This window comes from Mixophyes fleayi, chromosome 6, assembly GCF_038048845.1.
Source record: "Mixophyes fleayi isolate aMixFle1 chromosome 6, aMixFle1.hap1, whole genome shotgun sequence".
Lineage (NCBI taxonomy): Eukaryota > Metazoa > Chordata > Amphibia > Anura > Limnodynastidae > Mixophyes > Mixophyes fleayi.
Genome location: NC_134407.1, coordinates 41029703 through 41044035, shown reverse-complemented (window position 1 = coordinate 41044035; position 14333 = coordinate 41029703). Strand labels below are relative to the sequence as shown.

General features: G+C 39.2%; 1 protein-coding gene across 2 annotated transcripts in view; it reads right to left on the bottom strand.

Moving 5' to 3' along the window:
- ANK3 (ankyrin 3) overlaps window positions 1-14333 on the bottom strand; it is a 517804-nt gene that overhangs the window by 108212 nt on the left and 395259 nt on the right. For both annotated transcript variants that reach the window (XM_075216346.1, XM_075216345.1), the window contains 5 exons: window positions 13419-13517; window positions 12116-12214; window positions 10170-10265; window positions 8775-8847; window positions 6890-6952 (listed from right to left, as the gene is read on the bottom strand). In XM_075216346.1, the coding sequence (XP_075072447.1) occupies window positions 6890-6952; window positions 8775-8847; window positions 10170-10265; window positions 12116-12214; window positions 13419-13517 (430 nt within the window). The remainder of the gene's footprint in view (window positions 1-6889; window positions 6953-8774; window positions 8848-10169; window positions 10266-12115; window positions 12215-13418; window positions 13518-14333) is intronic.

Sequence of the window (14333 nt, the reverse complement as noted above, 5' to 3'; positions counted from 1 at the left end):
AATACACCACGCTTGTTTTTCCAGTTTTCTTCATTCACTTTATGCTGGGTGTCCTCACAAACACAGATTTATCCCTGATAACCACATAGTATGCTGGCGTTTTATAAATAAATGTTAATAATAATAATGACTTTTTTATTTATTGATAAAAACACCTACATTGGTAACTAATGGGGGACATTTATGACTATACAGGCAACTGTAACTGCCAATACAACTTGTATTTACTATTTTAGAGCAATTTTCTACACACCATTTTGCAGCACACTTTCCCTGCCCCAATTGAGCTTACAATGTCGTTTTTAGTGCCTATAACAGCGATAAAATAACTTGCCTTGCTACATTCACAAGAAGCTGACTCTGGGATTTGACCCAAATCTCTCAGCGTCACAGCTCTGCAATAACATCACACACAGGAGAGGGAGCAGTGAGCACTATATGAGGACACATTCCTGTCATGTAACAACAAATTAGAAGCCCTATAATAATGAACCAAAAGCACTGTTTTGTTTTGTCATGATTAGGTGGCATTTCCTATAGCTAGAGGGTGTTTATCTCTTCTGTATTGTTACACCTAAAGAGTGGAGAAGATCTAAACGTAATATTCCAAGGGGTATATTTACTAAACTGCGGGTTTGAAAAAGTGGAGATGTTGCCTATAGCAACCAATCAGATTCTAGCTGGCATTTTGTAGAATGTACTAAATAAATGATAACTAGAACCTGATTGGTTGCTATAGGCAACATCTCCACTTTTTCAAACCTGCAGTTTAGTAAATCTATCCCCAAGTCAAGAGAAGCTCACACTGAATGTAGACCTATGATCCTGGTGTATAATCTCTCCTTCCCCGTGACCATAAACATTCTTCCACCAGTGCTCCCCTACAGTGTTTCCTGCTGACCCACTGTGCTCTTCAAAAAGCTTTTATGTCTCTGTCCCACATGTGTGTAACTTTTGTAGTACATTCTACATACACTTTCCTTTAAATTTACTCACAAAATTGTGGCTACGGAATGGGAGAACAAAAATGAGGAAGTTACTACCGCAATATGATACAAGTCAATTACACAAAGCAGCCATGTTATTCACCATGGCACATGCTCGGACATGAGAGCATGGTCTACTCAATGAGGACACATGAACGGATTGATCAGGTAACAGCAACAAACAAAGCGTTGCCTGTAGGAGCACAGTATTCTACAGCTGTTCAGAGGTGCTGGAAACCCAAATTCATCCCTATTCCTTTAATAGGACGCATTTTGCAGCTTCCCCACATTAGTAGGTGCACTTGGAATAGTGGACTAAAAACCTTCAAACACAAAGTGACATATATGATAAAGACAACATTATGATTGATTTAGGAAATACGTGAAGCTAAACTGAGCAGTATTATAATAGGGGGTGGTTGTAAAGTGAAAGTAGGTTGGACTTTGATATAATCATCATCAATTACAGTGGTGCATGCAGGGGGGGTTTCTGGGGCTCCAGAAACCCCTCCCCTCCACTAAAAAAGTGCCCTATATAGCTGCACTGTACTATACAGCAGCCGCAGTATAGTCCGCGGCGGTGCTGTATTGTATACAGCAACGCCGCGGACGCTTCTTTGACAGCGCCGCGGCTGCTGTATAGTACAGTGCTGCCTAAACGGAGCTGCTCCGCATGCACGGGCGCATGCGCGGCAGCTCTCGCTTTTCTTTTCTTTTTTAGGTGGAGGGGAAACCCCCCCTTAAAAATGCTCCGTGCGCCCCTGAACTATTTATATAGAGTCACTAATTCCGCAGCACTGCACAGAGAACTCACTCACATCAGGGGGTGAGCGAGAGTACCGTGAGAAGCTGCAATCACAGACATTAGAGCTTCTCATTTGTCCTCCTGCTCACACCCGGTACTGAAGCCAGTTTAAAGTGATAAACAAAACTGTTCAGCCCTATAGATGGTGGTGCAGATTTATTCTATCTACATCTCAGGTTTATTGTTTACAACCCTTATCTGTAAAGTTAATTGGTTATTTCATACCCAGGTCACACCTACACCCAATCATTCTTTTATCAGTAGTATGTAACATCGATCCACATGACTTTTTCTCTTTGTGTAGGTAAACGATTCCGTGCTGAACAAATGGCTATCATGAGGTCCACAAATATCTCGGTGTGGAAGGGTCTGTACTTTACAGGCTTGTACTGTGTAATTTGCCAGTAACACTGATGGAATACCCATTGATTCATGTTTTTAATATTATTATGCCTCTTACAGCCTACAGAATACCCATTGATTTTTTTTATTGCAGTCAATAAATTTAGTTAAAGTCAATCCAGGACACAATTCACCAATTTTGTACCAGCAAAACATTTTAATCCAGATGAAGGATTATAATCTTTTCTCATTGCTCCATATGGTGCGTCCTGAACTGACTTGCTTTTGTTATTAAAACATGGTTTGGGCCTCATGCTCCTACTGTATTAACATGGAAATTAGGCAACAAGCAGAAATCAACCAATACAACTACTTGTGTGATGCTGGAAATGGTGCTGCAGACTGTTTTTCCTTGTATTTTGTTCAGTAAATGTGATCTAAAGCCTGTATTCCGCTCCTCTTGCCTATATGAATATTAACAGTAAATACTTAAAATTCTTTTAAGGTTGCTATCGCAAGAGAGCAAAATTGTGAATCAGAGCCAGCATTGGTGAATGACAGAGGCCAATGCAAAATGTAATTTTTATTAAGCAGAAGATACACTTAAGCAGTGGAAATTTTGTATTTTGGGAGACAACCTCAGTTATGTAGATGCACAAATGGCTTGATTTTTTTCCATTTGCTCTCAGGTGATGATCAGACGCTAGCCATTGCTTTAAATGGTGTCTTTTGTGTCATTTAGGTACCTTACATGGGAAGGCACATTTGTATACACCAATAATTAATTAAAATGTATAAATTAGGCACATAAAATAAAGACAGCCTAAGTGTCTTGTTACTGTCATGACTTATTTAAACGAGGCCACAGCAAGTATTATTTTGAGCAGAAGAACAAAATAAAGTTGTAATTGATTAAGCGGGTTGTGGTATTAGGCAGAGCTCATATATTGTGCAGGGCTACACTTCAAACAGCGGAATGGGGCCACATGCTTTGTAAACATTATCCAATGTGTATTGTAATTAAACTAAAAGCTATAATTACCTGTTAAATTAAACAGGCATCAAAGTAAGTTTCTGATCACAGAGAAATAAAACATACCATTGTTCTCACTGCAAGCCATCATAAGTAGCAAATAAATAACATCTAGGCAACAAGCTACCCTCCATCCCTTGAACTGCAATTCCCAGCATGCTTTGACAACATTGTTATCATTTGTCGGTATGATGGTTATCAGTTTATGATCAGATAATGAAGCTCTTGCACATGAAAAATACACAATTTTTAGAGAATAAAGTCTGGAATAAAGCCATATAACCTACAGGCCAAGCCGTAGTGTAACTTGTGTCCCTGGTGCAAATCCCACCACCGAATTCTTGTACATAACACTAGCCCTCATCATCTGTATCCTCAGCATGTAAGGAGATATACCAGGGAGAGGGGATGTCCTGACCCTGCTCTACCTCCTTTACTCTCACTGATAGCATCACTGTCACTAAACTTAAAAAGGGTTGGCGACCCCTGAAGTAGGGTTGGAAACCATAATACCCAATTTGAGATCATTCACATACTTTATATGTTCTAACAGTGCATTATTAAATATATTATTTACTAAGTGGAATATTTATAAATTAAACTATACCCAAATCCTCTTTACCGACAACGACCTATTTATAGAGACCAGAGGAGGACAGGCAACAACTGTGCAAGAAGACAATTACAACAACTAATAACACCCAATCTTCCTCCACATTTACCCTGTTTTAATGTTTGTTCCACTGTACAAAAGATTGTATAAAACTTTCCCTCTCTACACTTCGCACACAGTTAAGTAGATACTTAAAGTCCTTATTTCACACTAGACACCAGCATGGTAGAGATGGCAGGTTCATGGGAACAGGAACTACATGAAGAATTAAAGCTAGGGCCGCTGGGGTAGTAGGCTGGACATCAGAACTGTAGAGAGCATATTAGCACTAGTAATACTGGTGCAGGTAATAACATTGCAAGGGATGGACATATGACTGAGTTAGTCTATGTCTTGGACTTTGTATGATTTACGTAGAGCTTCCAAGGGTGTAACTTCCATAGTAGTAGGAGCTGCAGCTGTTATGGGGCCTACAGCTATGTGGGGCAAAATGATCCATTGTGTTATTTAGTATATCCCCAAAGTGTCCTATTTTTACGTCACAAACTTTCCGAGGGCAAACAAAGTTTGGCTTATTGGTCTGCAAGTGTGGTCGTGGCACATTTGGGGGTGTGACTACTGGTGCCACCATGTGACATAAGCAGGTCATGGCTACTCCCATTCTCCTATCCATTTTTTTTCTTGGCATTTTGGAATGCATATATTTAGCAGTGTGGCCTGCCCTACTAGATTCTGTCTGCTCCTATGTGATACAGACAAAGTCTAAATGAAGCTTGGTGATAGCACTGCAGGCAGTGACTATGCATAAAGATAAGTGTTGACAATGCATTGTGGTCCAATTAGAGTTCTGCCCAGAACACCAGGCAGTGGTAATCTGTCACTGACACCACATCAGGCAATAGGTTTCTAAATACATTATATTTTACATACAATAAAAATAGTAGACACATGTTTAAAATACAATTATATGAACATAGTATTTAGGCTCTAGACAGAACAACAACAAGACATTTCATTAATAGCTCAAACTATTGGTAGCACCCATTACCCATTGATAAAGCAGAGCAGTACCAGCAATAAAAAGATATTGTGCAGTTAATACCAGAAACCAGAGTTAATGCATAGGTTTGAGAGCAAAACACACATTGATACTGACAGATAGACTTTATAATAAGGATGTAACTTGGAGCTCAAACAACATAAACAAGATCCAGTTGTTTTTTTTTTTAATAACAGTAAGAGAATTGTTGTTTTCACAATCAATACGACATGCAAGGATTTTTATGGTTGTTTTTATTTTTATTTTCGTTTTGTTTTTTTTTATTTTACATGCAGGTTTTTTTTACACTGCTCCAGCAATTACCAAGACAATAAGCTGAATTGCTGGAATTGTTGGATGCTCAACATCTGCAGCATACAGCATCCAAACCGCACGTGAATCTGGTGGTTCGTGCATAAGATTTAATACCCTCAAGTATAAAATAATCAAGAACAGGTTTTGTTTGTGTTTGTAGCAGCTCAACTGCAGATTTAATTATTGTAAAATCTAAATATTAATATATTAATGTGTACAACCAGAGCTGAGACAAGAAATTGCCATATTGGGGCAGATGTACTGGGCATGACAAAGCTCGAGGACACAGCATTGAACGCACTCAGTGTTTCTAAAGCTTCAGGACTGCCACAGGAGAACAGTGTCTTTACTGCCAGGTCTGCTCTTCACCACTGGCACGTTGTATTTTTATGCCGTTAGATTAATTTATGGAGAGAGAACAAACAGAAGGACAACACTCTTATACTTTACATATGCAGTGATGTCATACGTATGTGTGACAAAAGCAGGACTCACACATTTATGGCATGAAAAACATTGACAGTCATGTGACCTATTCTCAAGCCATAAAACCATTCCCATTATTCCAAATAGGGTAAAAGAGTTGTAGGAATCTATGCCTACGTATGTTAGGAGGCTGAATTATGGGAAAATAAGTATTGGGAGTTAAAGATTTCCAATGGAATAAAGAAATCTTACTTGGGGACCATTTAGGGACTGTTGTACCATGTACCACTATTGCAATGTTAAATATTTGGCAAGTACCCTTAGGAGCCCGTTTTTGAATCTCTGAAGAGGTTTGATTCGGGTGATTGACGCATTTGCAAGTTTCAATGCTATTTATTAATAGAGGGTCACAGAGTCTAATAGTACTAACCTCTTCAATCGTAAATTCCGTTCCCATAGGTGTCTACGGGGACTGCAATTTTTGCTCCAAAATTTGGAGCTTGACCCCGGATTTTAGCTGTTATAACCTATGGGGAAAGGACTGCAGGAACGGGATCTTCGGACCCCTCCCCAGCAGGCTTCGTATTCCCCCATTGTAAATTCAGCCAGGCCACTAAGAACCTGTTAGTAAACTGATCACTTTATAGAATATAGATTATTGGCTGGGACAGGCTCGTATCAGAGCCACTGTCCCAGTTAATCAATTCTGATAAATTGCCACTTTAATTAATTTCTTATCATTGCGAAAATTAACGTGAGCAATTTGCGATTGGTCATAAACAGACCCCTAAATGTGTGTAAATGTATTTAAATATTTTAAAATAGCTCTTCTAATTAGTTTTATATATGTTTTATTTACTACTACATTTAATGTTATTTTGACTTATATTTGACGGACTGACCCCTTTTATGTATCTGAGGTACCCCTTAGTCCACACGTACCACACTGTTTAGAACCTAGGTCTTAGACAATAGAGGGGGGAATGCACAATGTACCCTCCTTGCTTCGGATAGTACCCAGTCCCCATTGTGCACAATGTCATGAACCTGACAGCACTGAAGCTACTGGAGAGTGTAGCATTGTGCCACACATTGATTCCCAAAAGACTGTAAGCCGACTAGTACTTTACATTTTGTAGGGGGAATATTACATACTTATTTATGAAAGTTGCAAGATGCCTTTGTAGATAATATGAAGTTGTAGTGTCATATTACATTTATACTAGCAGCAGATCGCACATCCTCTAACCCTTCATCTTGTTGTTGTGAGAGCCCCAAATTACTGATAAATGTTAGTTAAGTCCACTGCAGTTGGTAAAAAGCGATGTACCTTCATCCCCTTCTGACAAATACTCAGCATCGCTGAGAATTTCAGGAATATTGGCACTACGAACTGTGTAATTCAAATAAACAAAAATAGTAAACAGGAGATATTTTGTAACAAGATACACATAACATTGCACTATAAAGGTATTCATATTTCATTTGTAAAAGCCATGGAGACAATTTATTTTGTTTACAGCAACAAGAAGGGAAGAAAAATCAAATCAACATGCTGTAATACACATAAATACACATCGATACAATTTCCCATATCTTGTTCTGTGGTCACTCTGTCTGATATTGCAGCAGATGGCCCGTGAGATCACTTCCTGTATTGTAGAAACCATTGCTGCCTCAGCTGACTGATATCTGACATGCAGTGATAAATAAATCCAGCATAGCTAATGGTATATGCTAAGTCTTGATAAGCACACTATGAACAGTGCCGTGCCTCACAGCAGTGGAACCTAGTGAATTAATGGGCTGCATTCTCATGCATATTGGCCCCAAAATAGCTGCATCCACTGGCCCTCACTTAGCGCTGTACACGCGTGTCATAAATATATGCATTTCCACACTGTGCATGCTTACCAAAATATGTGTGTATCTATATTTAAGCGTAATTTGGACTGACTAGCACTAGAAGAGTTGTACCAAGATATGTGGTGATGATGATGACTATATAGCCGCTTCTGATTGGTTGTTTGCACATTGACCCCTCCAGCTGACCGTAGTCACAGTGCCGCAACTATATTGTATCAAGTCACAGCCGTCTTTGGATTATTTATTTGACTTTTTTTTTTTAAATTACTACAGGAAATGAAATTCCCACTTGATTTATAATAGGGCATTAAATAACGGATGTGGGGGGGTTTGTACTTCATTACATTTTATATGTAACATGTAATTTTTGCATTTATTAATAACCCTTTTAAAACACTATTTTTTCTTCTGTATATGACACTCCATTACATAATATTGTGTACCAATAATATAAGGTAAGTATATGCATTTGCGCACACAACATACGCCTGACGCTGAAATACTGCTGTTCTGATTTAAACACACACACATTTTTTGTGACAGAATTTTTTTTTTTTTGCGTAACTTTGGGGTTCAAAATGCACCAAACTCTAAATGTGGCCCAATATATGAATGAATAACGCATACACTTTAACAAAAAAGTTAGTTAGAATTTATAACTCTAAATATATAAATAGGATGTAGCGCTAAGTTTCCAAATATTACTTTCAGTCTTCTTGTATGCTATATAAACATTCAAACCAACAGTGCATATTATTTTCTACTAGCCCGCTCTCCCACGCGATGAATCGTGTCATTTTTTCCCCCGCCTCCCTGTGGCAAAATTAATCTTTCGCATCGCTGCATCATGGGGCGGGGCCACTGTGACGCGATTCATCGTGCTCCCGCCCCTTCCTTCCTCACACTTTGCCTCCCCTCCAGGAAACTAAAAAGTTGGCATATTTATCTTTATATATTTTGCTACAGCATTTGTTTACATTTAAATACAAATGTTATCCAACACAAGCTTGTGGTAAATCTTGTGAAAACCTGTGGCTTTTCTCTGTAAAAGTGCAGAATTTACAATTGATAACAACTGCCCAGTTACCACAAGCAAACATGTGGGACATGAACAGGTTAATAAAGGCACAGTTCACACTCTAGCATAAACCACAAATGTGTTAATAATAAAAAGTTGTTGTGCATTTCACACTTATAATTGAAATGTACAGAACTGTCAATTTCTTTCAGTTTCACATTTATCTGATTAATGTTTCCTCATTTTCAGGGCAATAAAACTGCATCCCCACTTCTGGATCGGATTGTCGATGACACAGATAAAAAAGGAAGGATACAAGTTAGTTCCGTACCTTCATCATCCGACATGTCCAAAACCTCATTCATTGTTTCCGGAACGTTCATCTTATGTTTTTCAGTCACCATCTGATGGGATAAAAAAAAAAAAAAAATAGTCAACATTGCTTTGTTACCCTAAGGAAGTGACCAGCCCTATATGACCAAATAGTAAGAATTTTGTAATATGAAATGGTTTAGTCAAAAGAAAAAAAAAAGAAAGAAAACCAGATGGAACTATCCCTGGAGTTCACTGAGACATATGTTCCAAACCCCTGAAATCAAACACATGCACAGTTGCAATCATTAGGCTTTACCTCCATTCTTAAGATTTTTAAGACATGGGGTGTACACTACTTTTTCCATTTACATGACAAATTTGAAAAAGATTAGTTTAATTAATTATTAATACTTCTACTAAATTCAAAGAATAGTAGAAATCCAGTTCTTTTATTTTAGGTTTCATTGGGCAAGTCCCCTAGCAGGAACTTCTCCTATGCTATACTTCACCCTTCAATGTTGGTACTCTGTGTAAAGTGTCCATTCAGCAGCGATAGCCAGCCTGATACACTTCAGGGGTCATAAGGGGGGTCCTCTAACCGCACATTATCCTTAATCTCAGTAATAAAACAATACATTTAATCAAAGAAAGAGACACCTATCAGTAATAACATATCAGCAGGCATTTTAAATAAGTGTGACAAGCTATAACAAACAAATCTGACAATAAAAAGTAGGAAGGCGCTGGAAATTGCCTGACCTGCACTAATTGACAGTGTCCCAGCATACCCTTCCAGCAATAGGCTGCTATATATATCAGCAAAGCATGCTGGGACTTGTAGTTTCACAACACCTGGAGTGTCACAGGTTAGCCAACACTGGACTAGTCTCATAAAATACAGCCAGTTGACCAGCAGCACGGCCCTATCTGCCCAACAATTTAAATAGAGAAAAGTATATATTTTTACTTCAAAGCGTATACACATTTTACTAGTTCTATTTAAATCAATTCAACCGTTAAAACAATAAATTGGTTTTGTGACTCAGAGCCCTCTCAATTATCCAATTAGTAATCTGGAGGCATTACAATATTACCTAAATAATTAGTACAATTCATCTCTAAGTGTAACATTTGGCCAATCAGATAACCCTACAAATAAAAAGGCCACACATGTTTATCGTTGATGTGATAATGTAATTAATCAATATCACCTGTTCATAAACAAATGTTATTCAATAACAGCAAGGGCAGAAAGCTGTACTAAAAGTATACTGACAAAGTGGATTAGACCTGGCATCTGTCATTTTTTCCCATTTATGAAAATAAAATAATTCTGTTACTAAATAAATACTAAATTTTAGAACATTATTGGTTATCACTAGTAGTAATGTAATTATGTTTGTTCACTCACAACCGTAGTCAGGGTCTCTTCTGTCACTACTTTCAGAGTATCAACGACAGAAATATACCCCAGCCTTCGAGCGATGGCCAAAGCGGTGTTTCCATTCTGTTAGAAAGCAAAAGAAAACACAATATTGTTGGTATCATTAGTACTGACGGACTGAAAAACGCCCACATCGGAGTCTAACGCAGCTCCCCTGTACTACGATAACACTGACATTCATATATGATGATGTAAGGTTTAGGAGAAAACATCCTGCATAGAATATACATAAAGCATGTGCATGTTGTGTCCTTGAATAATTCATTTGTATGGGATTTACGGCAGCACTTTATAATAGGTGAAGATCATTACTCTCCTAAAGAATACTTAGTATTAAATAATATTCATACTTTATGACTGTACATGTTTATGTCAGCTATTTTATTTCACATTGGACCTTATTTACAAAGCACACTGGATGTGCATCTCAAACCAATTTTGTATAGCACTGGTGAAATCCTTCCCATTAAAAATACAGGACAAGATCCAATCCCTGACCAGCTCACAGCTGTTGAAGAGATTGTCTGTGGGGTGAAAATCGACATGTGTCCTTACATAAAGCAAGGAACGCTCTTAAAATGTGGCATCTCCACCCCTTTGTCTCATCTTAATAATCTCTGCAAAATGAAATGTCGTTTTTGGCATTGGTCCGCCAACAGCATACTTAGAGAGGAATGTTTTCACTTCACCAAAGTCCTTCCATTGGCTACTGCAAACTTCAGCTCCTGCGCTTATTTCCTTGGTGGAAATCCAGACTCCCCAGCAGATAGCCTGGATCCCCAGCAGGTAGTCAGCCTCCTCAGCAAGTAGTCAGGCTTCCCAGCAGGTAGTCAGGCACCCCAGCAGGTAGTCAGGCTCCCAAACAGGTAGTCAGGCTCCCAAACAGGTAGTCAGGCTCCCAAACAGGTAGTCAGCCTCCTCAGCAGGTAATCAGCCTCCTCAGCAGATAGTCAGGCTCCCAGGCAGATAGTCAGGCTCCCCAGCAGGTAGTCAGGCTTCCCAGCAGATAGTCAGGCTCCCAAACAGGTAGTCAGGCTCCCCAGCAGATAGTCAGGCTCCCCAGCAGAAAGCCAGGCTCCCCAGCAGAAAGCCAGGCTCCCCAGCAGGTAGTCAGGCTCCCCAGCAGGTAGTCAGGCTCCCCAGCAGGTAGTCAGGCTCCCCAGCAGGTAGTCAGGCTCCCCAGCAGGTAGTCAGGCTCCCCAGCAGATAGGCTCCCCAGCAGATAGTCAGGCTCCCCAGCAGGTAGTCAGGCTCCCCAGCAGGTAGTCAGGCTCCCCAGCAGGTAGTCAGGCTCCCCAGCAGATAGTCAGGCTTCCCAGCAGATAGTCAGGCTCCCCAGCAGGTAGTCAGGCTCCCCAGCAGGTAGTCAGGCGCTCCAGTACAATTTGAAGGAGTGACACAACCAAAAAGGATTTTATGCTGCTTTTCATCCATCTTGCGCTTCGTAATAGAGGCCATATGTGTTTTATTTCTTACTTGATATTTTATTAAATTGTTCTCTTTATTACAGTTGCCAGAAAATAGATACAATATAGTTTAGCTAGTGCCAAAAAGAAAAATGAAATGTCTATTTGTTTACTATGCAAATGAGTACTACATATCAAATCAGACGTGCCTGCCAGGTGCCTAAGAGAGAATTGTAATCACGGTAAGGATCGTGGAGGAGCGCTATGCACTAATACACTACTAATATCTGTCAAACCATTAAAGTAAATATAACATTCAAAACTACATTACACATGTAATAAATATGTCATATTTATAGCAGTCAGGTTTAGGAAAACAAGATAAGAAGAATGATTAACGATCCTGACAAGGTCCTGCAAGGTGTGAAACCTTGGTCTGGCATTCTGTATCATGTGTTACCTTGAACACGTGTTATGAATGTGAGACGTCTTTGTAATCTCACTTACCACAGTGACTTCATTGGGGGAGGCGCCATGCTGGAGCAGTACATTAATGATATGGGTATGTCCCTGCTGAGCAGCCTGATGCAGAGGGGTATATCCATTCTGGAAAAGAAAAAACAAAACATTATCAACGCCCATAAGAAACAGGGTGTCATTGCTATACATACATTATCAGTAGAACAGATAAGCACAGAACCTTATTTTTATGCATGTGTACAACTATTTGTAACAGTACGAAATATTTATTGAGCAATTGGGGAATAATGGAACAATCAATAGAATCCATAAAAAACAGCAACGGATTATCGTTAAATCTATGTAAATTGCTCTGGTCTGGAGTTTGGTTCCCTTGGCATGCTAGTGCGGTGCTCTCCCCTCATTCATTACAATGCTCCACACCTCCCATGTGTATAAAAACAATAGTTGTGGCTAGTAATTTAAATGATTATATGATTTTTATTCAATTCTTGAAGGTAATATGATGATAAAACAAGGGCTGGATTTAGGCATTGTGTGGCCTTTGTCCAAAACTGAGCATATTTGCATTAGTAACTACACATTAACCAGTTACAGCCAATGTTGGCCGAACAGGACATGTCAGGCAATTTGCAGGATGGGCCGAAGTACATGCTTGCACTTGCTACCAAACTAGCAGGACACCATAAATGCAACAACGTGACCAACCAGAGGTGCTGTTTTGCCTGATCAAATCTGATACACAATGATTATTTGGCAAACCACACCTGTTACGACATCGAGCCACTTTGAGTGCAAAGGACCAAACTGGCTGAGCAGGTGGGTGCCCATTATAAATGATCCCCTGTCACCTAAGTGATCATCCTGTGCTGCCTCTGTATCTTACATACTGTACAGAGAGAAGCCCAGAAGCTGCAGGCTCCAAGTCAGTTGTGCAAGTCTAAATATATTGTTCAGTATAAATAAGATGACCATGCTGCTCTAATAAGTGACACGTACTATACATATATTCCACTTCCACCTCTCAATCAGCTAAATTTTAGGTACTGTAAAACCCAATGTAGTGAGTGGGAAAGAGAGTTATTAGGGTGCAGTGTTATTCAGCAGAAACAAAAAAAAATGCATAACAATGGAGAGAAAGAGCTAACAAAACTAAATATAGTATAAACATATGAAAACACATTTATAAAATCAATTTTAATTGAAATGCAAACTACATTTCAATTCATCATAGTCCAATAGGAAATTTTTCTTTCTTCTGAAATCAAATGGGAAAACAAAATATATATTTTAACCTTCTTCATCTCTTTAGTACATGTATTTAACCCACCTTGGTTTTGGCATTGACTTTAGCACCGTGCTGCAGCAGGAAATTAACCATTTTAATGTTCCCATAGTGGCTGGCTACATGTAGTGGGGTGTAGTACATCTGTAAAACATCATTAAAAAGACAGGTGATAAATATTTATTCACATTGCTCATTCTGCATTTTATGTTTGTTTCTCTTTTCTTCGCATTATATTTTTTGTTTGTTACATGCAGTTGCCTTTGGGCATGTTTTCATTGTATCTTCTGTGTATATTTATGTTGTTTCTTGTACTTGGACTTTCCCTTCTCACTTTAATGTTGCTGGTTATTAAGATGGTAAATAAGTAAAAATGAAAAATCATACATTAATCTATTCAATTATTAACCACACAAACTGCCATTGTGTCCACACATGTTCCATGCCTTTAGCAACATGTAATTCAAATCAATAGTGTGTAATTATTTTAGTCATTGAGGAACAATAGGAATCAGGCAGAGCTTAGGCTTTCATCTCTGTCTACTATTGGGGCAAGCAGTAACATAGTAGCAGGCTCTTAGTCCCTGGGATCATGATCTTGTTGTCACATATTGCACCAGTTGTCTACATGCAGTGAAGGTCATTTTACGAAACGCTCAGCTGATGAGAGTGGCACAGTATGGAAGTGTAATCTTCACACCAAAGTAAAACATTGCACCCCTTTAATACCTCCCTTTTCAGTGCAGGGGCAAAAGCAGGATTTGTAGAGGGGGGTTTCCACACCACGCCGCCAGTGACCAGCATGCATGGGGGCGTGGCTATAATATTAGACAGTGCTTGGCTGCTCTCCAACTCTTTCTATCACCATAATATACATGGGCAATGCTGCGTGAACTACTGTTTGGTGCACGCAACTCTCCCTTTTAAGCAGAGCCGTGTGAAGCGGGAGCAGGGTCCAGC